Raw genomic sequence first — 26,328 nt, forward strand, 5'->3', positions numbered from 1 at the left:
TCAAGCAAATTCTACATATGAATATCCCACGTGTGTATGTTTTATTCACAAGAAAGTGTCATTCTCAAGTGAATTCTTTGTAATTTGTCTCTTGTGTGTGTGCGCACACGAGAGAGAGAGAGAGAGAGAGAGAGAGAGAAGAAGAAGAAGCACATTTTCAAATGAGAACTAATATAAAGAGCGAAAGGCACAGATAGAGAAGGACACACACCAGTTTTGGTATGCAAAAAGTAGCTAGATATAAGTATATGAATGTCAATGTTAATGCATGTGTATGAGGGAGGGAGGGGGGCAGCGCTGAATATTTTTGCTTTCTAAAAGAAGCTTTAGAGTTGGGTTAGGTTAGGCATACTTTCAATGTTTTCCGTGATGATTGAGACTTACATTAAATGTTATTTCAATTTTAAAATAGTAAATAAAAATCTTTTCATTTCATATCCTGACATGTGTTGACTTTTTTTACATTCTATTGTTTTAGAATGTTAAAGTGAAACGTCACTTCCATTCTTGCATTCTATTGTTTTAGAATGTTAAAGTGAAACTTCACTTGCATAATTCTAGTAAATTCTATGGGGAGACACACACACACACACACATATATATATATTAACGAGTTCTTTTTTATTTCACATTTCATTTTCTTGCATTCTATAACTTATAAAGTTTAGTCAATATTAAACAAAGTCTATTTTATTAAATGGTCGTTGGGCTGAGTTTCCTCCCCACAAAGAAAAAGCGAACCGGAAATACTATAGCATAAATCTAAAATTTGCAAGATTTTTGAACTTTTTTTTCACAAATTTGACCAGTTTTTCTTCCCTTTGCCATGGTTTGCAACTAGTTAGTCTCCATTTTCAATTGGCTCAAGGCTAAGCTGAGGCAATCCTTTCTTAAACATTGATTCTACTTAAGCTCAACCTAATGATTTTATCATGTTTTAAATTGTTTTAGAAAGCCAAAGTGATTCTTTCACTTGTTTTGAGAGAGTAAAGAATGGGAGATAGTGTGCAAAAATGGAACATCCCCAAGAAACCTCATGGATCTATCCCAAATTGTTTTTTTTGGGGGGGGGGGGGGGGGGGGGGGGGGTTGTTTCCAATTATTTTACCGAGAGAGTGAAGAAAGGGAGAAAGTGTGCAAAAATGGAACATCCCCAAGAAACCTCATGGATCTATCTCAAATTGTTTTTTTTTGGGGGGGGGGGGAATATTTTAGAGAGAGAGAGAGAGAGAGAGAGAGAGAGGAAGGATTGAAGGCGGTCCCATGGACAACAAAATGAAATAAAGATGTTGCATTATCCAAAGTGTAAACTCCCACAGATAGCCAAGAAAACCCTAAACCCTAGATCCTAATCATAAATGTTGTTCCGAGAAAGCAGGTGTTTGAACGCCTAAGGATGCGATCCTCAAAGTGCGCTCTACTTTTTTTGGCAATGAAGCGTGCTGACCTCCTGGGAGCATCTTTGTTGTGCTTACTCTGACCGCCCGGTTTCCTTGCACCTTGCACAATAACGCATTTAGCATGCTTCTTTTATGTTAGTGTGCAATCTTCTCAATTGAAGTATGTGTAGCAACATGTACCGTTGTAGGGTTCTCGTGTGATTTTTCAACCTCTACTTGCATTGTTGTATAGGTTTCTCTCTGTTCAGTCATGGTGTTTGACTCCATCCATGACTTCGGTTTTGTTGATCACCACCTTAGATGTCTTTGATTCTATAGGCACATGGCTAGGCTTCACGGGGGTTGGGGTACAAAGATAAATCAAGTGGTGTACGTCGCCTATTGAAGGTGGTGTGATGAGGTCTATGAGGTTGTCCAAGCTACCCATATGAGTAGAATGCCATCACATGGAGCTTTTGGATGTTAAACGGGAAATGGTCCTACGTAGGAACAATTCTGCCTACATATTTCATTTAAAAGAAGCAAGGTTGCATACATTTTCCACTATGTATTTGTGTGTGGGTGCATGTGTGCGTGCGGCATAAAGAAATTTAGTTATTAAAATTGATAGCAACACACAATGAAAATGATAGCATGTGTGAAGGTTCTCAAAAAATTAAATGTACCACAGCATGAGACAAAGTAAGTCCTCCCAATGTTGTAAATTACTCATCCAACCGAGATTTATGGGAAAATTGAGTGTGCTTGTCCGAGACCCTAAACTTAAACGCCCAATTCTTTTCAAAGCATCCTCGTGGTGTTTCGAGTTTACTTCCAAATGTCTTAAAAAAATAAGTGCACGAGGCATTATAAATAGTATACATTTGGAAGGATGAAGTGGATTGAACGTACAGATAACAATCCACAAGGCATTCAAAATAGTATAGACATTGAAAAATAGAAAGGAACTCCAAATACTTTTTAAAAAAAAAAATTTGGCTAAAGGTAACAAATAGAAGAAGGCTCTCACTAGATATCGAACTCTCAAGGATGTGTTATCCTTGAAAGTCCTCCATGTGGCGGCGGGTGTGTTGACCGGTTGGTCCGATGCAGCAAGTCATCCTTTAGGCACTTGAACTTTGTGTAGCCCCAACTTGGGGGCGGGGGAGCGGGGGCGTGTTGTTTTACCTTTTAAAACCATCCTGTTGCCGATGAGCGGGACTCCCTACCACGTCGACAGAGAGTCCAAAATCTAAATCAACCCCTCATCCCAAACAGAAGGGTTCACCTCTGTTTGGAGGTGGCCCGCTGGCAAAGTACTCAATCTTTGAGCTGGAACAAAGATCGACAGACACCTTGAATTCCCTAAAGCGGCTTTTGATTCTTGCTCTTGACTCCGGCATTCACTCTATCTACGAGGAATTGTGCATTCCTCACCTGTGCTGAATGGAGAGAGAGAGAGAGAGAGAGAGAGAGAGAGAGAGACCCGGAGCCAGGAACTGCCGATCAGAGGTCGCTCATGTGCGGCTCCCTCATGTGCTCTGCAAGTTTGTGTGTGTGTGTGCGCGCGCGCGCGTGAGAGAGAGAGAGAGAGAGAGAGAGATGACATGCTCGACGAGGGCTCTCCGAGCGGTGAGCGACCGATGGCAACGCCGTCAAAGCAAGAAATTATAGACTCGTTGCCACGCTGGAAAGAAAAATCGCCACGCAATGAAAGATGGGGTTGCCACGGTGGCAACCACCCCGATTTTTATCAAAAGCCCACTTATTGCCTCGAATCTCCAAGATCTCCATAACAAGAGAGCAACCGCCTGCTCTGTTTTTCAGCCCTTCCTCACAAAAGTTGACAAGCTAATCATTGAATTTTTCCTTAACTAGGCTCATACAATCCTCTCTATGTTCATCAAGATAGTGGCATAACTAAGAGTTGCACCAGGGTGTAGCAAGGATAAGAGGAAAACAATCTCGCCCCTAGTTGCACTTGTAAATTTGCGCAGAGAAAGCCAAGTGGGGCAATAAAATCGACGAAGATGTTGAGAAAAGCAAACTCGTTTGTTGGGCAAAGCGAGAGAGAACTGCGCTCGTTTCGTGAACTATAGCTTAACCCCTTCATTTTTGTTGAGGTTATCACAATAGTGGTACAGCTTCTACAATCCAGCAGAGAAAATCGCTTTTGCTAAACTTGGGTTCCTTCATCCCTCCACTCATTGGGGGACCATCCAATTGCTTATGACAAACACCATTTGTTATTAAGACATACACAACATCGTATATGTTTTTTTGTGGCCTGCTTAGAGCTAGTTCACATGAGAGGTTGGTTGGCAACTTGTTGCCAACCAACAACTTGATTTTGTGAGTTCTCATGGAAGGTATCTAAAAACGTGAGAGAGTGGGAGAGATTTCTTTTTTAAGGAAAATGAATGGGAAAAGTAAGTGAGAGAATCGAGAGAGAAGTAGAAAAAAAGTTTGTCTTTTCCCCCATTTAATGAAAAACACTTTTTTCTCTTTGTCTTCACTTGTGGTTGCCATCTTGCTCCCCCCCTTGGGCATGGAGCCGTTTGGGAACTTGTTGGCAACATGTTGCCAATTATTTAGTGGAAACACTCCATGTGAAACCAAAAAATTGGCAACATATTCCCAACATTTTGAAAATCAAACCCTCATGTGAACTGGCTCTTAGAGAGTTTTCAACGCTTTGCCGACCTGCCAGCTATGACACTTCAATATGCATGGCATAATTAGCTTCAATCCTTATTTCGTTGTAGTGTTCAATATCATGAGCTACTACTTGGGAGGGGGGCTGCACCTACACAAGAAGTTTTGGACAGATTAATTCCCACATCATGACTTGACGCAACATCATGAGCTTCTGTGAGGGAGGCATGGCATACCTAGCTAGGTATGCGGTGCCTCTCAGGCAGAAGCTCCTGATGTTATGCATTGTATGAAAAACACTGAAAAAATCTCCCTTTTCCTACATGAGAAAATTTCTAAATCTTCTTGTGCTAGTTCTCATGCTCTAATCTGGTGCAGGCACTCCCCTCCAAGCTCACATTGTGTGTGTGTGTGTGTGTGTGTGTGTGTGTGTGTGTGTGTGTGTGTGTGTGTGTGTGTGTGTGTGAGAGAGAGAGAGAGAGAGAGAGAGAGAGAGCTGGAGAGGAAACATAAAAACAAAATGAGACAGAGAATGGGCATTAGAAACATAGCCTATAGAGGCTCTTGCACCTCAACAATCCCTGCAACTAACAAAGAGACACTATCTTTGAGACTGCGATGATTGCCTCAAAATAGACCCAAACAGACTAGGCAAGTCACAAAACCAAATATCGTATCCAGGAGCTACTAACTCTCTAATAGTCACTACATTGATCCACACTAAAACCACTCGATCAAGAGCTTAGGTCTCGCATTCTGTTGCAATATTTTTGACAAGAACATCCCTTGATTTACCTGATTGATCATGAAGCCCTAAACTAATTATTGTCAAAATTGTCCACTAATATGCTAAATATTGCCAAGCATAGCCACTTCGATATGGGGCTTCAATTGGAGCAAGCTTTTAGCAACGCATAGAGCTCTCTATGGCGCAACTCAGACATGAAGGTCAAGACACTGTAGATTGTGTACAAAGAGAGCTACACAACCATGTGTGTGCAACATACTTCTCTGCAAATTGAGCAAAATTGGACGAGTTGGGCATTATCTGCGGACCTTAGACTTTGTTTCAAGATACTCAAGCCAATGGAACATTTCAACTAAGTAAAACTACCCAAATAAATGATTGAATCGACCAAGAAGGTGTGCCATTAACATGGTCCAACAAATTAGGGGTGACTAGTGAGAGTAGGTGAGTTTGTAAGATTGCCTTGAGGGGGGAATTCAATAAAGGCATATAAATTGAAATGAATATGGAAGATCTTTCTCATTGCCTCATAGACCGAGTACAAAGAGTGTCTCATATCAGCATAGATCCTCCACATGGATATGGTCTCGTCGGTGCAAGAGTTTGTTAGAAGCTTTAATGTCTACCGACTATTACAAGAGATCTATGATGAAGTGTGATCATGAGACATGTGGGTGTGGGTGAGTGGGCGCAATCCCGTAACACTAGTTGAAGCTAAGCATCGAATGGAAAAATTTATTAAAAAAATCGAATTAGGTGTCTTACTATCATGAAATTTGTAATTACGGAACACTTTTTTGGTTTTTTCTTAAACTTTGCACTGTCTTGTCTCTCTTTATTCGACACAATTTCCTTCTCTTTGAGGAATTAAAAACCAGTAACGCTTACTTCCATTCCCCCCTTTCCTTTGCAATAGTACATTCAACATCCAACCAATGTGTTGTGCTGAGAGTCCTTCACCTGTCCATCTTTTTTTAACTTCATCCATAATTGCATCTCTTGATTGGCATATTATGGCCTCAATGCATACCGAATGCAAGGGCTCATTCCTCTCCAGTCTCTCCAATTCACACTGCTACTACTGCCGCTCCAGGAACACCAAGCGCACAGGTTTGAGTGGATAGATCAGATGGCTGCAAGATTCTAACGTCGTGTGCTCAACGCTTCTCCGCATTGCATGCTGAAAAGTACATGGAATGCTGTTGTGTGTCGGGGGTTGAGGCCGCCCATAGTAATGGTGGGTCTAGAAATGAGCTGTATTTTTACGAGCCAATCTAGTTTTGCCATGTCCTCTCCACGCTCCTTTGGCTCACATTTGGGGGCGCAGTCTAAACCCAGCCTAAGTTGCAAGCTTGATTGCAAACTGGGGGAGATCCAAGGAGTTGAATATAAGAAAACTACTAATGAAACAAATAAAGAGCCCTGAACTGATTGGAGCTTCATTGTCCCCTCCACTTTAGGTCTGAATCCTGATTGCTGCCTACACCTTGGTTCAACAGGTTGAGTACACCAGGTGGACTGGGGAATACCCCCACATCCCTGCTATATCTACCCATATACCCAAGCAAAAGGTGATTAAGAAGAGAAACTTAGCTTTCCAATGGCTAGATCATGACTTCCAGGGGTGACGAGTTGTCCAAAAATCTAATTCATACAATTGACATCATGTAGAGAAGAGTGGGTCATTCTAGAGGAGCCATGGCAATTTGAAAACACCTACACCAACTGACCATGTGATAAAGGTAGAAAATGGGATGGAGAAATCAAGGCTCGTTAACCAGTCTTGTACATATGCCCATCTGGACTCAAAATTACATTCTCTTCTAGATCGTCCATTCAGCACAAGAACTGGATATCGCTACAGCTCTCTGTGTAAAGCCCATTACACTAATATATACACTTGTGTTATATGGATAAATTGGCCATCCCCTTCTCTGTCAAACACCAGTACCTTTTACGGGATTGGAGCTTCTATTAGAGCCATCCTCCTGGCCTCGGCTGTTCCTGCAAGCCTGCAAGAAAATAAAAATGGCAGCAGGTTGAGAAGAGAACAGAGAAGGATATACAAGGAGTTTGAAGAGCTGTAATCTGTCCAGAAGCTACATACATGGTGGAAACCCAAATCATCTGCTTCAAGCATGTATACAACATGGCCCATGCGGGGCCTATGGAGAGCATCAGGATCGACACATCTCAAAGCCACAAGGAGTGCTTTCTTCAAAGCCCTGCCCGATGGCTTTTGTACCAGCCGCGTGTCCACCACCTCTTCCCACCGCTTACTTCCCACCATCCTCTTCATCCACTCCACCAAATTCACCTGCAACCATCATCCACATGGGTGATGTAAATATTGAACATTTCCGCATGATACCATGGCGGCCCTTGATAAAAATGACTGTGCTAGCTACCTCCCGAGTTGACCGACTGTAGTCAACAGGATCCCTCCCACTGATGACCTCCATCATGAGCACGCCGAAACTGTACACATCACTGCTCTCAGTCAGCAAACCCGTGCTCGCATATTCAGGCGCAACATACCTGTACAGTACAACTTAGGCTCATCTCCATACTAGCAGAGGCATCGTGTAAGATGAGGCCTATAATTTACAATGAAGCATTACTAGCTTGTTACCCAAAAGTTCCCATCACTCGAGTTGTCACATGGCTCACCCCAGCACATAACAGTTTTGCCAGCCCAAAGTCTGAGACTTTGGCGTTCCAACTGCTATCTAGTAGGATGTTACTCGCCTTCACATCTCGATGAACCACCTTTGACTCAAGATCCTCGTGCAAATAAGCAAGCCTGCATCCACTAGACAATTATCATGCCTAATAAAAAATTGGATTAATGCTTCCAACATATGGTAAACAATGGAAGAAGGTAATCCTTGGAATCCCAAAAAATGAAGTGTCATGCATGGTATAATTATGTCCCTCTGTTTACTTGCAGCACCGCCTGTCAGAAGCCTGTTGTAACCCCATATGGCGAATTTCATGTGAAAAAGCTGGATTGTACCCATTTTGCAGGTCAAAACTTTGCAAACATTTAAGAAAGATGGTATTATATCATTTTTCTTAACAAGAATGTGGATATTCTTTGCATGGATCAGATTGTATGCTCTTGCCTCTTTGGAAATCCCGAAATCTGTAGATAACCTAGGTTCTTCAGCCTGGCATTTCAATGTCATCGGCCTTTGTATATGGGAAACCATGTATCAAAGGAATTTCAAAGATAATTAATTTTGGATATGTTTTCTTACTTGTAAGATTTATGAAAAAGGACGTGTGTTCTTGTGTTTATGGAATCATGATTATGTGGACGCGCTTCCATCCCTAAGTGGGGGAGTATGAAAATGGCCATGTGACATGCTTCATCCTATAATAGGGAAGTATGAGTAGACATGCTTGCAAGGCATGTATATCATCTTACCTTCATAGAAGAGAACATAAAAGGATACAAAATGTATGGAACAAATGGATCTCACCTTAGGCACGCACACAGTAAAAAAAGTGCTTGATAACTTACATTGTCCGCTGTTTTGGAAATGCTTGAGCATTTAGGCGTTCATGCGTAACAGCATCAAGTGAATGCATGAATATTGTTTGTTGACATAGCGACTTGTATTTAGCAGAAGGAGAAGTATTTTATGCTTAAATTCTATTTTTACACTAACTTTTCAGTTATGTGAACTTTTCGATAGTGCAGCTTAGTTCTCAGCTTTCCATTCAAAGTCTGAGGAAAAGGACAACGGATTTGGAATTAGGACGGTCAAAAAATCCAAAGAGTTAAAAAAAATGATGACATGTGTTACTATATACATGTGGTAGCGGTGTGTGTGAACACACTTAAGACCACTAGGGCATTTTTTCCCTCACTAGGAGGTTTTTCCCCCGCGCATTGTATATATACCCATCACTCTAGGGCTATCTTATCTTTCCATTGCACACTAAGTAATTCTCTGATGTTGTGTGCCTTGAGCTTCCTTCGTCTTCTCCAAGCTGTGTGTGTTTCCCTGCAACCCTAATTCCAACAATTGGTATCAGAGCAGGTTGCATCCTCCCAAGCTTAATCGTCAACGTCGCCAACACACGTCTACTCATTTTTTATTTGGGTTCATTTCGGCCTCCGTTTCCACTACAGGAGTGCTGCGCAGGCAATTTTGTTATTTTGTGCAGAATTTCTTTCAGTGCCATTTTCTGCATAATAGGTCCCTTACAGTCTTCTACGGATTGTGCTATATAGGACGTGTTGGTCTCACTTCGTTTCTCCTCTTTTCAAGCAGTTTTCACATTAGGTGCAGGCATTCGCTATGGCTGACAACAACACAGATGTGCTCAAGTTGTTTGCTATTGAGGACAGATTGGATGGGGACCCTATGTGGGCTTACATGATGCAACCTGTCCTTGTGTCAAAGGGTGTTTGGAATATTTTGCACGGAATAGATGTATGTCAGGTTCTGTGGATACAAGCGATGTTGAGGATGCTGCACGTTCTGCTGGCAGGATTGTTGCTGTTAGAACTGTTTTGCCTACTGCTAAGAAAGCTCATTGGGATGTAAGAGATGCGCATGCTCATGCATTGATTGCATTGTCTGTAAGCGTACTATTACTCCTCACATTCATTCAGCAAAATCTGTAAAACAGGCTTGGGATATTTTGGTTGGTCTTTATGCAAGTCGCAATGAGGCTAAAATTGCATGGCTGCATAAAGCGCTAGAGTCGAAGATTATGCATGAGGAAGATGAAATGGACACTTCCCTTGATGGTGTCAAGGATATAAATGAGCAACTTTTAATAGTTCCCTTGTGCAAACTGTTCTTGATGCTTTGCCATATTCTTACCAGACTTTTCCTAGTATTTGGAGACTTATGACTCAAGGATATCCTGAAGTTGTCAAGTTTGATGCATTATGCGCATTGCTGTTGCAAGAGTCACTTTCCAGAAAAAACAGGGCTAAACAACGTGCAGTTGAATGGGCCTTCAATGCTGCTCGAAGGAAAAGTGGTATCAGTTTTTTTTGTTTTGTTTTCGGAGTCGGGTGGGGCAAGCCTGGCCGCTCCCCTTATCCACCATAAAAAGTGAACAAGAAGAACGACCAGGACTATGCCCCGAGAAACCGAAGGCAGACGCTTTTGTCACTAGTTTCCTCTGGACTCGGGAGGCCAGAATTATCTACACTCTTAGGGCGATGACTTTTCCCTTGAGAGACCCATTTCGGTGGGCGTGACAGCCACCAAGTATCTCTGTTCAGAGGCCCAGGTACTGTGGGACTTGCTTCGGTCTTCCCTTTGGAGTTGCCTCCTCCAGGTAACTTATCGCTCACCTCACTAAACTGCCTTTGAAACCCGACGGTTTTCCCCTAGGAAATGCCATACCCGCTTGGAAGGGCGTCGGCTCACAGGTGGCGTCCGCTGAGGCTGGTAATGTCTCCCATTATGCATTTCCCAACCCCCTTTTAGGTGAAGTTGACCCCCCCGGGGGGGGATGGCACTTGGGTGCTCTCGTAGCTCATCTGGCTTCGCTTGGGGAGAATCATAGCATAGCTCAACAAAGCCTTATTTTCTGAGAGTTATGAAATGCTGCGGATTATGGTTAGAAACATCATCTGTAATGAGTAGTTAGTCTAGTTGCAGAAGCCGAGGTGCAATGGCACTTCCAGATTGTACATACAAAGCCATTCTACCCCTAGAACTCTATTTTAGGTTTAACCTATGGTAGCCTTAGTATATAAGGTACCTAGGTCATTTTGTAAGGAGAACTTTTATCATAACCAAGTTTTAAGCTGTCATCAATTGTGTGTAAGGAAGGAAGAGAGAGAGCGTAAGCTTCTTCCCGTCACAACTCCCCGCTCGTTAATCACATTGGAGATCCGACAACACCATCGTGCTAGGCTCAGCAAGAGCTACGCGACAACGCCAAGCATTCCTCGCGGAACGGAGCACAAGCACTAACGCATCTACGAGCTATTTACGGCGTAAGTATATGTTCAGAATAGTCTGAACTCATGAAGTATAAGAGGGAATAAAGCACTCATAAAACTATAAGAGCAAGGGGCACAAGAAAAGAAAAGAAAAGAGAAAAACGAAAACAAACAAATAAACTAACTAAATCACTTTGTCTGCTACGAAACAAAACTACATAAAACAAAACATTATTAACTTCAAAATGTTTTTAGAAAAGGCATGCGAAAAATAAGTTGACGCAACTTGGCTTAAAACAAGTACTCAACTTTAAGCAAAAAAGGATAAGACATCTTAAAAACTTAATCCTAGAAATCAAACTTCAGACAACAACTTCTAAAGGAACACATTCTTAAGTCCTCAGGTAAGCTAAATACGAAATCGAAAAATGAATACTACTACAAATCTACGAAGAGCAAAGATCTAAACTTGACAATATGCAGCCGTAAGTATATCAAACGAAGTTTTTTTCCTGTGTGCAAGTAGTCATCAGAATCGTGGTGACATAAGCTACGCATAGGTACTCATATATTTCAGTTTCGAACACTTTAAAATGTCGCTCCGTCTTCATACGCGTTTTCTGCAGATGGGTATAGAGTGAGGGTTTTGAGTGTAGAGGCTTTGGAACAGGTGTATCCTAGTGAGGGGATGGTGTTCCTTAAGTTTCGTACCATTGTGGTATGGTTTAGTGAGTTTTCTTCCGGTTGTGTGTATGTGGGTTGAGTGGTGTAGTTGAGAGCAGTGAGATTCTAGATTGTGGTTTAGTTAGCCTTCCAGAGTGTTGTATGCGTGGGATGGTTAAACCTGACAAGCTAAAGAGATTGCCTCCATGCGCCTATCGTGTCATCTGTGTCTTCGATTGACATTATGTTGATCTAGGTTGTGTTACATGCACTTTATAGGTGTTGTGATTCGCTCCTGTAACATTGGCGCCGTTGCTGGGGACACAAGGACTTGAGTAGGTAATCCTACTAACACTCGTGTGATGGTTGCTTGCTTTAGTTTCGGCTAAAGAAAGCATTTTTCTTAAGTGGATCCGGAAGAGGTTATTCCGAGATCAAATGGATAGCCAGGTATCACTAGCAACTTCTGTAATAACCAAGGAAGGCCAAAAGCAAAGAACAACAAGTCAAAACCAAAAAGTTCGACAAATTTGGATACCAAAGAGCCAGCTCGGCCAAAAACAGGTATGGATCAAGAAGATGAAGATCTCTGATGAAAAACCACAAGATCCAACACCAAAAGGAAAACAATCAAAGTATGCAAGAACAGCTAAGAAAATTACAAAGTCAGAAGCTTCCGCAACTCAGATTTAGGTTCCAAAGAAGTTGATTCAAGAACAAAGAGGTCAGGTGTTCATTTGGATTCCAAAACAGTTAAAGTATCAACTCTCAAAGTCTGAATCCCGTCCTCAACCAAGAGTACAAGGGCTGAAGCAAAGATCGTTGAAGTCTCACACAAAGACAAGGTGGATCCCAAAGAAGTCTCTTCAAACAAAAACAAAGCAGGGATAAGTATGGGTTCCCAAACGAGCAGCATCAACCAAACAACCAGTAATCACTCAGAAGTGGATCCCAAAGGAAACCAATAAAACTACTATCACTACACCATCGCTTGAATTCTTTCATTATGATAAAAGTTCTCCTTATTAAATGACCTAGGTACCTTATATACTAAGGCTACCATAGGTTAAACCTAAAATAGAGTTCCACGGGTAGAATGGCTTTGTAAGTACAGTCTGGAAGTGCCATTGCACCCCGGTTTCTGCTACTAGACTAACTACTCATTACAAATGATGTTTTTAACCATAATCCGTAGCATTTCATAACTCTCAGAAAATAAGGCTTTGTTGAGTTATGTCGTGCTATTGACCCACGGGTCAACAACCAATCTTTGGGGCTCATCGGGTCTTGAGCTCTCCGCAAAGAGGCATTCTAGCTCCCTTGTCAAGTTTTTGTGAAGTTGTGGACTTCAATAACAGATTAAAGTACCTGAGTACAGGCCTCATGAAGCCACAATTAGCTCCCAAGCGGTGAGGTTTACACCCAGACTGTGGTGAAATTCTCCTGTTTCATAAGATACAGCCTGAAGCATATTTAATCACTTATGCGTCAATGTTTGACTTGGGGAAATTTGGCCACATATCTATTTTGACACTCGCAGAGTTGAATGTATTGATGTTTGAGGAGGTAAACGATGGGTGTCCCAACCCTTGGCAGCACACATTGAGCATAGCAACACCTTTGCTTATCGCAGATATTGTGCATAAGTATTCCACAATTGCTAAACATACATTTTCATGCCTACCACAAGGTAGAAAGCCGTAAACCAGAATACATTGCTACGATCCTGAAGCAAGCGAACGCATTGTCTAGTCTCACGCGTGCTCGTGAATTGTAAGAACGTCAATACTATGAAGTATGGAGCCTGACTTACCCCTTGTAATTTTCTGCATTAAAAAAGCACATTTGTGAGGCACCCATTATGAGGAGAAGCCATCGTACGTGAATAAAAATCACTCGCCGAAAACCAAAATTTTCATGCCCAGTCTCGAGCCCAAGCTTGAGACTGGCTCTGCCGGAATATTATGGCCGGAAAGTGGTCGGAAAACGATCGGCCGGTTGGCCGGTGGTCGGAAGTCAATGGCCGGTTGTCGATGGCCAAATTCAAAAGCGGACTTGTCTTCTCAAGGGTGGCCACACATGGGCGGATTGGAGGGTCCGATTTGGACTTATCTACACAAGGACGGTTACACATGGCTGCCACTCATGAGAGAGGGCAGCCCTTTTGGCCTATAAAAGGAGGCCATTTCTACACACATTAAATAGTGTGAAATTGATGCAACAAGGTGGGTGTGAGGTGGTTAGAGTGAAGCAAGGCGGGAGCTCTATTAAGGGTATAATTCCTTTGTAACCTACTTCTTGTTCGAAGTAGGTTACAAAGGTGGGTATAATCCCTTTGTAACCTACTTCTTGTTCGAAGTAGGTTACAAAGGTGGGTATAATCCCTTTGTAACCTACTTCTTGTTTGATGCAACAAGGTGGGTGTGAGGTGGTGAGAGTGAAGCAAGGCGGGAGCTCTATTAAGGGTATAATCCCTTTGTAACCTACTTGTTTGAAGTCCTAAAGCCATTAAGTGACTGCTTTTCCGTGGATGTAGCCCACATATTGGGTGAACCACGTATATCGTGTGTACTCTCTCTCTCTCTCTCTCTCTCTCTCTCTCTCTCTCTCTCTCTCTCTCTATACTTTATAATCTCTTGTGTGTGAAAATGTCACGTGACACATCCAACCCTATGTGTCCGTGGACAAGCTATAGCATGACCAAGGTTCAGTCGGTCCAGTCAGTCTAGATTTAGAAGTGATCTGGCACTTTTGTGAGTCTATTCGTAGACCGTGCATGCCCAGTCACTTAGTATAGATGCATATCCTCTGGTTGCACACAGCATGATCATCAACATTCCCATCAGAATCCTTCAGGGAAATTTTCCAATGCATTTAGCCTATTTTACCTATTTTTGGCATTTTTCACTTATTAATTTAAGTGACTTTCCAACAAAAGTAGGTAGGGCAATTTGGGTAAGAAAATATATAAGCAAACCAAAGTTAGCACTAGATGGCAGAAGAGGCAACAGGAGCCAAGCTTAGCAAGCAACTTCTCAACAAGACCCCTTGGCGGTTTCCCCCTCCAAGCAAGAAGATCCCATCCCTCTAGCGTTTTCTCCAGAAGAACCATCGCCAAGATCTGCATCAGCATTGCGTTTTCAACATTGGGATCATCGCCCAAAAGCCCCCTTGCCTAGCGTTTTTGCATCAGCCACCATCGCCAGCAGAGACAAGCACACCTAGCGTTTTTGGCAGTTTCAGCCTGGCGTTTTTCAGCATGCATCGATTTTCAGCCATTAGAAAACCTGCAAATTCAGCCCTAAAAGAGTAGCAGATTCAGCCCAAAGATCATCGGTTTTCAGCCCTACAGTAGACGCAGTTTTTCAGCCTTAAAGACAGCAGGAACCAGCGTTTCCCAAGCATTTTCAAGCAGGCCAGATTTCAGCCCATAGCGTTTTTGGACAGCAGATACAAGAGTGCAGATTTCAGCCCTAGTGTCGGCCTCGTCATCCCCGTCGTAGTCGTCAACATAGCCTAGACTTGCATCAGTCTCATACATACCATTTGTACCAGATTGTACAATCATAAGTAGACCACTCTCGCCAACGAGAGTGGGGCCTTCGGAGGAGGGTTTTTACGTCGTCTCTGGTGTCGTATCTCTTCTCTCTCTATCTCTCAGTCTCATACGCTTGCACGCACAGTGTCCATTCGCTTTATTTGTGATCATAGCATTCTCTCATTAAAAACGGAGGGCTCTACCTTCCATAGGAACAAAAGAAACCTTGAGCACAGTTCGGAGCACTCATCTTGAGCAAAGCGCAAACATTCATTCCGCTGCACTTGACAATGGTATTAGAGCTTTGGCAGTGTTCTGTATCACTCAAGGAAAGAATCACAAGAATCACGAGAATTTTATTTTTTTTTGCTTGTTGAGGTCGCACGAACCCAAGTTCGCTTGGGCGTGTCAATTCCTAATCGTGTTTTTGAAGAGTGACAGGAATCCCAGGAAAGAAGGGCTTGTCCAGCCTCCCCTTGTGTCTCTTTTCACTCATTGAGAGCTGACCGTGCACTTAGCGGCCGGCCAATCGACGTGAGGTGGAAAAAAGCAACCTTGGTGTGAGCGCAAGGCCGCCAAGGGGTGCGCCCACGGAAAGGAGTAGAACTCAGGTGAAGAGAAGATCCTTCTTAAACGCAGTTTGCAAGCGAAAGAGAACCTCAAGAACCTCAAGACCTCAAGACCTCAAGACCGTCAAGAACCCAAGTTCCTCGTGAACTTAAGAACCCAAGAACCCACAAGAACCCACGACTTCAGTGGATGGTCATCCCTCGAAGCGGAATGGATACTTCGCTTGGAGGTGTTGAGCATGAGAGAGGTGAAGAATTTTCCCCACCAGGAGGTTTTTCGACGCTCCCCCTTCCCCATCTACATCAAGGATTGCACTAACTCCTATGGAGGCTTTCGACAAGAGGATGATGGACAAGAAGTTAGAAAGCGAAGAAAGAATCGCAGCCATAGAGCATAAGTACCAAGAAAGAATGGCAGTCATCGCCCGTGCGAGCGAGCAAGCCCGCTTGGAAGCCAAAGTAAGACAAGCAGAAAGAAAGGCTGACTTAGAGCGTGAGCGTGAGCAAGCGCGCTTTGCGGCCGAACAGAGCGACCGACACAACAAAGAGTTATGGCGACTCTTTTATCAAGTTCAGGCACAAATGCAAGAGATTTGGGAAACGAAGACTATCTCAGTCTCTTCTTCTCCAAAGCATGACACACAGGAATTGAACGACAATGATTTGCATGATGATTTGAATAACAAGCATGATGATTTGGATGATAATGATGAGCATGATGATTTGCATGATCCAGATGTGATTTCTGACAAGCATGATGATTTGCATGATCAAGATGTGATTTCTCACAAGCATGATGAGTTGCATGAAAATGATGTGATTGTTCATAAGAATGATGTGTTAGTGGATGCTTTTTCTAGCGAAGCTAACCTCGTTGTAGATTCGATCAATCACGAAGAACCGATCTTGGCTTTCGAGTCGAGGTCCAAAGAACCCCCACAGGACAATTCGATCATTCAAGAAGAACCAATCTTGGCTCTCGAGCCTAAGTCCCAAGCACCCTCATAGGAAGTATTATGTGTTCGCATGATTGATACGCATGCATTGTACGAGTGTTTCATTCGTGATCGTTTCCTGTACTTTAGTCAGCGTCTTTATGTTATCCCTTTTCCTAGGCATGACATATTGTACGTTGAGCACGTTTCACTCATGAATGAGCACGAATGTATGCGGATTTTTCATGAAAAGTTGAAAAGTATGCATTCAAGGAAGCCACATTCCATGTCTCTTCCTTGGCATGACACATTTGTAGAAAGAGCACATGAAAGTATGAGCACCAAGCATGGGCATTTCCGTTGTGAATTGCCACAGTTGATTGCTTCTAATCAGAAGAGAAAGATTCCATCTCATTGTTTGCGTGTTTGTGATGAACGGTTTGTCACTCCGTCTCTATGTTCATCTACATTGCATACACAGTCTTTAGAGAAGACAAGATTTTTTCCCTTCACTTTACATGGAATGGGTATATTAATGGTTTTGTGTTGGAAGTGGTTTCAAGAATTTTCAGCCTCGGAGATTCTTGAAGACGGTAGACGCATGACTCTAGACGAAGTGGAGCACCGAAGAAGACTTTGGGTTGCTTTCGGCGCGGCCCAAAGAAGCAAGCATTGCAGACCTTTATGAAGTTCAAGTACCGCATGACTCACACATCAGAGTGGGCCGGCGAAGAGTCCCTTCCACGATCCCGGATGCTATTGGCGATCTCCCTCGACGCCATACAGTTCGGTAAGAGTACCTCACTTTGAAAAGGAGGGGATGTCACGTGACAAGTCCAACCCTACGTGTCCGTGGACAAGCTACAGCATGACCAAGGTTCAGTCAGTCCAGTCAGTCTAGATTTAGAAGTGATCTGGCACTTTTGTGCGTCTATTCGTAGACCGTGAATGCCCAGTCACTTAGTATAGATGCATATCCTCTGGTTGCACACAGCATGATCATCAGCATTCCCATCAGAATCCTTCAGGGAAATTTTCCAATGCATTTAGCCTATTTTACCTATTTTTGGCATTTTTCACTTATTAATTTAAGTGACTTTCCAACAAAAGTAGGTAGGGCAATTTGGGTAAGAAAATATATAAGCAAACCAAAGTTAGCACTAGATGGCAGAAGAGGCAACAGGAGCCAAGCTTAGCAAGCAACTTCTCAACAAGACCCCTTGGCGGTTTCCCCCTCCAAGCAAGAAGATCCCATCCCTCTAGCGTTTTCTCCAGAAGAATCATCGCCAAGATCTGCATCAGCATTGCGTTTTCAACATTGGGATCATCGCCCGAAAGCCCCCTTGCCTGGCGTTTTTGCATCAGCCACCATCGCCAGCAGAGACCAGCACACCTAGCGTTTTTGGCAGTTTCAGCCTGGCGTTTTTCAGCATGCAGCGATTTTCAGCCATTAGAAAACCTGCAAATTCAGCCCTAAAAGAGTAGCAGATTCAGCCCAAAGATCATCGGTCTTCAGCCCTACAATAGACGCAGTTTTTCAGCCTTAAAGACAGAAGGAACCAGCGTTTTCCCAAGCGTTTTCAAGCAAGCCAGATTTCAGCCCATAGCGTTTTTGGACAGCAGATACAAGATTGCAGATTTCAGCCCTAGTGTCGGCCTCGTCATCCCCGTCGTAGTCGTCCACATAGCCTAGACTTGCATCAGTCGCATACATACCATTTGTACCAGATTGTGCAATCATAAGTAGGCCACTCTCGCCGACGAGAGTGGGGCCTTCGGAGGAGGGTTTTTACAACGTCTCTGGTGTCGTAACTCTCTTCTCTCTCTATCTCTCAATCTCATACACTTACACGCACAGTGTATATTCGCTTTATTTGTGATCATAGCATTCTCTCATTAAGAACGGAGGGCTCTACCTTTTATAAGAACAAAAGGAACCTTGAGCATAGTTCGGAGCACTCATCTTGAGCAAAGCGCAAACATTCATTCCGCTACACCTAACAGAAAATTCTCTAACTCCATTAAGTAATCTACTCAATTATCTACTTACGTCATATTTCCTAACAACTGGTATCAGAGCAAGGTTTGCTCGTAGCTAAATTATCTCAAGGAAAGGATTCATTGAATTGAATGGGAGTAATGGCGGAGGAAGGGAAGCTCAAGATCGAGAAGTACTACGGTAAAAACTACCAACATTGGAAGATGCAGATTAAAGACTATTTCTACCAGAAGGACCTCTATTTTCCACTAGACGGTCTTGCAAAGAAGCCCGCAACGATGGCAGATGAAGCATGGATTGTCCTTGATCGAAAGGCACTTGGAACAATTCGCTTAAGCTTGGCATCAACGGTGGCCTTCAACGTTTCGGAGATGAAGACCACGGAGGACTTGATAAAGTCACTTGACGACTTCTACGAGAAACCATCGGCATCCAATAAGGTATTTCTTATGAAGCGCTTATTCAATTTAAAGATGGCAGAGAATGGTTCAATTGCAGAACACCTAAATGACTTTAATACAAACATAAGTCACCTTTGATCCGTGAAAATAAATTTTGATGACGAAGTGCGAACTCTCCTTATACTCGTCTCTACCAGATAGTTGGGACAGCCTTGTGATGACAGTAAGTAATTCTATTTCTGGCACAAATACTCTTAAGTTTGATGATGTTGTGGGTATTCTCCTAAGCGAGGAAATACGAAGGAGAAGCACAGGAGAATCATCAAGTGCTGCACTGTCAGTGGAAATAAGAGGAAGGCCTAAAGAGAGGTTCAAAAACCAAAAAGGTCGTGATCGCTCAAGGCGGTGCGAATCACGCACAAAGTCAATTCTTGAATGTTGGAATTGCGGCAAGAAGGGCCATATCAAGAAGGATTGCTAGTCCAAGAAGAAGAAGGAGTCGGAATCTCAAGACAACAAGCCAACATCGGAAGCCAATGTGGCAGATAACGTGGAGCAAGATGCTCTAATTCTCTCATTAGACAATGTATCTAATTCCTGGATAGTAGATTCCGAGGCTTCATTCCATGCGACACCACACAAGCAACATTTCCAAGATTACACCAAAGGTAATTTTGGGTATATATACTTGGGAGATGATGAAGCTTGTGAAATTGTCGACAAAGATACAGTTTGTGTCAAAACTGCTAACGGAAATAAATGGAAGTTTAAAGATGTTAGGCATGTTCCTTCTCTTCGCAAAAATTTGATCTCTACATGACAATTGGATGATGAAGATCAAAACATTGCATTCGGAAGCAAACGGTGGAAGATCTCAAAGGAATCTTTGGTGGTTGCCAAGGAAGAAAGCGTTGGTACACTTTACTTGTGTACTGTTAGCAAGCAACCTTAAGCTTGTGCAACAACTACAGAAGTCAACAGTGCGGTGTGCAGTGCGGTGTTGCACTACCGGCTTGGACATAAGAGTGCCAAAGGAATGCAAATCCTTCAAACAAAGAAGCTTCTACCAGGTTTGAAAGAAGTGGACTTAGAGTTTTGTGAAGATTGTATTTATGGTAAACAAAAGAGGGTAAAATGTCAAAATTTTGGAAATGAAAGAAAAAATAAAAAACTTGAGTTGGTTCATTCTGACTTTGGGGTCCTGCAAGTACACCATCACTTGGTGGTTCATTGTACTATGTAACATTCATAGACGATGCAACTAGGAAAACATGAGTTTACGTAATGAAGAATAAATCCGATGTGTTTTCCATATTTCAAAGGTGGAAAGCCTTTGTGGAGAATGAAACAAGTACTAAGGTTAAACGCCTCAGATCTGACAATGGAGGCGAATATTGTAGCCAAGCTTTTGAAAGCCTTTGTGCTAGCAATGGCATTCGGAGGCAAACAATTCCAAGGACACCTCAACAAAATGGCATTTCTGAAAGGATGAACAGAACAATCATGGAGCGAGCACGAAGCATGCGGCTACATGCAGGCCTACCGCTTAAGCTTTGGGCAGAAGCTGTAAGTACGTCTGTGTACTTAATCAATCGGTCACCCTCAACGGCATTGAATGGGGGAGTTCCAGAAGAGGCATGGACAGGTAAACCGGTGAATTATGCATTTCTCAAAGTGTTTGGGTGTGAGGCTTTCATGCACATAGATAAAAGCTTAAGATCAAAGCTAGATGCAAAGTCCAAAAAGAGTTTCTTCATGGCCATGGAAAAGGTGACTTTGGGCAACGCCTATGGAATCCTAAAGATGGTAAAATCTTTAGGAGTAGGGATGTAATTTTTAACGAACAAAATATGATTACTTGGAAAGAAAACAAACAAAAGAAACAGGTCATGAGTACATGGAGCTTGAGGACATTGAAGACTCAAGGACTGCAAACAGTGACAATGTGCAACAACGTCAACCAAATGAGGAACCTCAACCTATTCCCCGAAGATTTACAAGAGCAAGTAGACCTCCAGAAAGGTTCGTTCCTTCCTTCAACCATCTCTTGATCTCAAATTCTGGAGAGCCGGAATCATACGAAGAAGCTATGCATCACAAATCCAAAGAAGAATGGATGAAGAGCATGCAAGTGGAGATGGACTCATTAAATCGCAACCAAACATGGGAGTTGGTTGAGTTGCCTAAAGATAAGCGATCACTTCAGAACAAATGGGTGTATAAGCTGAAGGAAAAAGAAGGTGGGAAGAAAAGGTACAAGTCTAGGCTTGTGGTAAAAGGGTTTTCTCAAAAGAAAGATATTGACTTCAATGAAATATTTTCTCCTATTGTAAAAATGAACTCAATTAGGCTTCACTTAAGCCTTGTGGCTACTCATGATCTACATCTTGACCAAATAGATGTAAATACGACATTCCCTCACGGTGACTTAGAGGAGGAAATATACATGCTTCAACCAAAGGGGTATGAAGGAAAAGGTAAGGAGAAAATGGTTTGCAGATTAAAGAAGAGCTTGTATGGTTTAAAGCAAGCATCAAGCCAATGGTACTTGAAGTTCGATCGATGGATGCTGGATCATGGATTCAAAAGATGCAAATCGGTTCACTACGTCTACACAAAGAATTTGGGAGATGGGAAGTTCATCATCCTAATGTTGTATGTTGATGACATGCTGATTGCAAGTGCTAACATGCAGGACATCAAAGACCTAAAAGAGGAGCTGTCTAAATCTTTTTCAATGAAATATTTAGGTGCTACAAAGAGGATACTTGGTATGAAGATATCAAGGGACAGAACGAAGAAGACAATAAGCTATCTCAAGAAGATTACATTAAGAAGGTACTAGAAAGGTCTGCAATGCAAAATGCAAAAACAGTTTCTACACCTTTGGCTGGTCATTAAACTAACCAAAGATATGTGTCCAAAGATGCGAGAGGAGATAGCCTATATGTCTAAAGTTCCATATGCTGCAACGGTAGGTTCTCTTATGTATGCTATGGTCTGGACAAGGGCAGACATTGCACATGCAGTGGGAGTTGTAAGTAGGTTCATGGACAACCCAAGTAAAGAGCACTGGCAAGCTGTGAAGTGGAAACTTAGGTATCTAGAAGGGACAACAACAAATGCTTTGTATTTTGGAGGAACTGATAATTTTCTAGAAGGGTATGCTGATGTAGATATGGCAGGTGACAAAGATACTCGAAGCACTACTGGCTATGTCATCACGGTTGGAAGCACAGCAGTAAATTGGGCTTCAAAGCTGCAGAAAGTGGTTTCACTTTCTACCACGGAAGCAGAGAATGTAGCAATGACGGAGGCAAGCAAAGAAATTATGTAGCTTCACAGATTTTTAGAAGAGCTTGGATTCAAACAAGACAATTGTGTTTTGTACAGTGATAGCCAAAGCGCTATCCATCTTGCGAAGAACTCAGCTTTTTATTCAAGGACAAAGCACATTAAGGTGAGATATCACTTCATACGCACTCTTTTGGAAGAGGGACAGCTAAAGCTAGGAAAGGTGCATACAAGTGAAAATCCTGCAGACATGTTTACAAAGGTGGTCAACAAGGAAAAGTGAGCTTTTTCTCATCTTCAATCGGTATTCTCAAGGATAAGAAGCTAAGATAGAAAGCAATCACAGGTTTGGTTTAGAGATCAGTCTTCAAGTAGAAGATTGCTAAATATGGAGCCTGATGTACCCCTTGTAATTTTTTGTATTAAAAACGTACATTTGTAAGGCCCCCATTATGAGGAGAAGCCATTGTGCGTGAATAAAAATCACTCGCCCGAAACCAAAATTTTCACGCCCAATCTCGAGCCGGAATATTCCTTTTCGCGCCGGTTATTATGGCCGAACGGCGGCCGGAAAGGGATCGGAAAACGGCCGGTCGGTTGGCCGGTAGCAGGTAGTCAATGGCCGGTGGTCGGTGGTCGAAAGTCAATGGCCAGTGGTTGGTGGTCGAATTCAATGGCCGGTCGCCGAATTCAAAAGCAGACTTGTCTTCTCAAGGGCGGCCACACATAGGCGGATTGGAAGGTCCGATTTGGACTTATCTACACAAGGCGACGTGAGGCGGTGAGAGTGAAGCAAGGCGGTAGCTCTATTAAGAGTATAATCCCTTTGTAACCTACTTCTTGTTTGAAGTACTAAAACCATTAACCGGCTGCTTTCCCGTGGATGTAGCTCACATTGGGTGAACCACGTATATCGTGTGTCTCTCTCTCTCTCTCTCTCTCTCTCTCTCTCTCTCTCTCTCTCTCTCTCTAATCTCTTGTGTGTGAAAATTCTCTCTCTCCATTAACTAATCTACTCAATTATCTACTTAGCTACGTCATGTTTCCTAACAAATACAATTGGTAAAACCAAATCACTCCATATGTGAGCACTGATGGCAATAAGATAGGTAACTTAATCCTCTTCCTCAGGAAGTTATCAAATGTATTAAGTTTGTACATAATGAGTGCAGTAAAAAACAGTTGCACATTTAATGAGAAGAAATTACCCCTTGGCTGTGCCGATAATTATTTTCATTCGTGCATTCCATGGAATAGGTTCATCTGCACCCAATGGGCCATGAAGCCACTGCTCCAGGTTTCCGTTGTCCACATACTCATAAACAAGCATTCTGCAAAATGAACGCCATTACATTCAACAAGAAAGACTGCCAGAACTGAAAAAATAAATTAATATCTCCCACCTGTGGGGACCTTCAGCACAGTATCCGAGAAGACTGACAAGGTTTTTATGCCGGACACAACCTATAGTCTCCACTTCTACCCTGAATTCTTTTTCAGCCTGTTCCCTACATCCACCAAAACTGGCATGTTGAGAAATTTGGATGCACAAACAGTGAAGAGAATGGCGCAATTTTGTCACCTGCTGTTAAGCAGATGCTTGACAGCTACAACAGAAGCATCAGGGAGAAGCCCCCGATAGACGATGCCATATCCACCCTTCCCCACAATGTTTGTTTCGGTAAACTGGCTCGTTGCCTGCTTTAGCTGATCAACACTGTACCAGTTACCCCAACCTAATTGCTCAGTCATCACTGTGCTGCCGCCACCAGGTATTCCTTCAGCCCTTTCTTTAGCTGTTGCTGCAAATGGAGAATGTGCATTCTTTTGTGCACGTTGAAAGAGACTCCACTCCTGGCCCATGCCCACACTGTTTACTGCTACATTATATTGTGTCTTCGACTTGATGCTGTGGAAATTGGTTGTGACTTGATTGTCTCCCCCATAGGCAAAAGTGACCACCTCTTTCTCATCATCCAAAATGTCAACCGCAGAGATAACATGATCCTCCACCACGACAGGGGGCAATCGATGTAAAGGCAGTTCTTCCAAGACAGTCTGTGCACGTGTTTCATGCACCACTTCCTTGATGTCCTTTGAAACAGCAGGGATCATATTTACGGTGCAGATGGGAAGCTGCTTCTTGAACTTGCTCCTCCTGGCCAATGCATTGAGCCGTAGAGAGAGCAAGAAGAGTATAAGTACAATGAATGCACCCACTCCAAGTGCTACAATTTCCCATACCCTCAGCCCCAGAATTCCTGTCCTGTGTGACAATTGCCTGCCAAAGAATCCGGTACTGTCGGACATGAGTAGGCTTGGGAGATCAAACAGAGAAGAAATGGCCCAAAACCCTGCTGCACCGAGCTATATTGAGTTGTACGAAGGAAGCCAACAAATTACACCAGAATGTGTACGTAATAAGTGCATTCTCTGCTGATACATGTGCCTCTGGCGGCATCCAACAAGACTGAGGGGCAGAATTTGTGCCCCGACAGCTCCCATTGGCAGGAAAACGCAAATCACGTAAAAGCACTGGGCTCTTTCTGGCAAAGAGCAGACAAATTAGCACTTACTAATAGCAGCAGCACTTACTGGACTGGGGCAGCTTCCATAGCCAGAGCTCTCTGTAGCAAAGGAGGAGCCTAGATTCCATAGCCAGAATTGAGGCTAGAGACACCATTCTCAGCTTCATGGGGAAGAAGGGTGGAGTAAAGCAGCTGGTCGTCGCGTGTTTGGTGCGAGGTCGACACCGCGAATGACTACGGGGGGACTTGTGACGTGCCAGCAGGAGAAAGCAACAAAGGGCAAGGAGGTCACCATAGACGCTTTGCGCCACCTGTGTCGTGTTCTTCTCTCTCTCATTTCGCGTTTTGTTTTGTTTGTGTGTGTGTATGTGGGGGGCGGCCTGTCGTTAGCCGATGTCACTCTCCATTTCACGCCACAAGCTCCCAAAATACCCCTGCTCATCATGAGATTAAAATTCTCTAATTTTGTGTAGCTTTTCAAAAGAAGACTTGTTGTCTATCAATACAGTACAAGATGCTAAAACTAGAATTTGAGTCGGTTATGTAGGCTTTGGAGATGAATTGCTTCATTATTTCTAAAAATAGGTGCCCTTTTTTGCGATGTAATTTGACGAATTACATGCTAAGCACTCAAAAAAGGATCTCGATTGCCAGAACAGAATAAAGATTAGAAAACCTTGAACAATCCAACCAAAATACATACAAGGGAATTTTTGAAATTTGAGGGGTGTTTTAAGAATTTCCACAAATTAGAGGGTATTTTGGTTATTTTCCCTAAAAACTTTTTGGTAGTGCAGCCCCTACACTGGGTCCTCTTTTAATAAATGGAATCTGGCGAGATTCGTGCTCTCTTTGTTGCTTTGTTATTGGGCTAACTTATGCATATCGCCCAAGATTAGCAATCCAATTAATTTATTGGACTTGTCCCATCAAGCGTCCCCCCTCCGACATTGCTCCGTCAGTTGACTGACCTCCCCTATGCTAAGAGGTTTGCAGCATGAAGCAAGAGCTTTCCTTCATCAGATCATCTGCATCGCCACTCTCACCATCCTGTTGGAGGCGCGCTGCCCTGAGCTCCCCCTATTCACACCCCGACAAAAAAATATATCTGCCGAGTCGACACACGACGACATGTCTCCCTCTTTGGCTCTCTCTTTCCTCCTCGTCGTTGCCCTACTTTTTCTATTTAGAGCGATCCAAGTTCCAACATCTCTCTAACCATTGTTGTGCCTGGAATATCGGTGTCTGTCTCCACATTCGCCCTGAGTAATCACATATATGCTTGCTCCGAACCTGTAATTTCAAGAAAAAATTCAAAATAACTTTCACAGGGAGCTGGTCCCATACTGCAGCTATTTGACAAGCATTCTTTCAGCTTCAACGGAGACAACGTCGCTATAAGCTTTGATGTGAGCTGTTCCACTCAATGCCTCACCATGCAAGAGCCCTCGGCTGTCGCATTGTTGACACGATACAAACCAAGAAACTCTCTCCCTCTCCTTGCCTTCACGAACACGTCCTGCTCCTCCGCCAAAAGGCTCAGACTCTCTCTCTCTCTCTCTCTCTCTCTCTCTCTCTCTCTCTCTCTCTCACACACACACACACACATATTGCCATCTCCATATGTCTCTGCCTCACACAGTTGCAATGCTTTCATTTCGCTATAGGACAGAAATGTGCACAACAAAATCTTCCTCTC

At 43.0% G+C, this 26,328-nt stretch overlaps 1 protein-coding gene across 2 annotated transcripts; it reads right to left on the bottom strand.

Annotated features, from left to right (window-relative positions):
• Positions 1-6,537: 6,537 nt before the first annotated feature.
• LOC147463271 (putative serine/threonine-protein kinase At1g01540) lies at positions 6,538-24,963 on the bottom strand. Of its 2 annotated transcripts, none has more exons than XM_086487860.1 (7): positions 23,684-24,963; positions 23,505-23,609; positions 23,310-23,432; positions 7,415-7,594; positions 7,191-7,320; positions 6,890-7,099; positions 6,538-6,794 (listed from the first exon to the last, which is right to left on the bottom strand). In XM_086487860.1, the coding sequence occupies exons 1-7, from the start codon at positions 24,409-24,411 to the stop codon at positions 6,720-6,722; spliced, it is 1,551 nt and encodes a 516-aa protein (XP_086343986.1). In that variant the 5' UTR covers positions 24,412-24,963; the 3' UTR covers positions 6,538-6,719. The 2 variants fall into 2 exon arrangements, with proteins under 2 accessions (XP_086343986.1, XP_086343990.1); XM_086487864.1 differs by having other exon boundaries at positions 7,415-7,585; positions 23,684-24,961.
• Positions 24,964-26,328: the final 1,365 nt, after the last annotated feature.

The sequence above is a fragment of the Adiantum capillus-veneris genome, chromosome 2 (assembly GCF_014529385.1).
Source record: "Adiantum capillus-veneris isolate H3 chromosome 2, ASM1452938v2, whole genome shotgun sequence".
In the NCBI taxonomy this organism is placed as follows: Eukaryota; Viridiplantae; Streptophyta; class Polypodiopsida; order Polypodiales; family Pteridaceae; genus Adiantum; species Adiantum capillus-veneris.

Coding starts and splice junctions, on each gene's coding strand:
- LOC147463271 (XM_086487860.1), bottom strand. CDS start 24,411: ATGTCCGACAGTACCGGATTCTTTGGCAGGCAATTGTCACACAGGACA. Junction 23,610..23,683: donor AAGCATCTGCTTAACAGCAG/GTGACAAAATTG, acceptor TGGTGGATGTAG/GGAACAGGCTGAAAAAGAAT. Junction 7,595..23,309: donor ATTATCGGCACAGCCAAGGG/GTAATTTCTTCT, acceptor ATAATTGTCTAG/TGGATGCAGGCTTGCTTATT.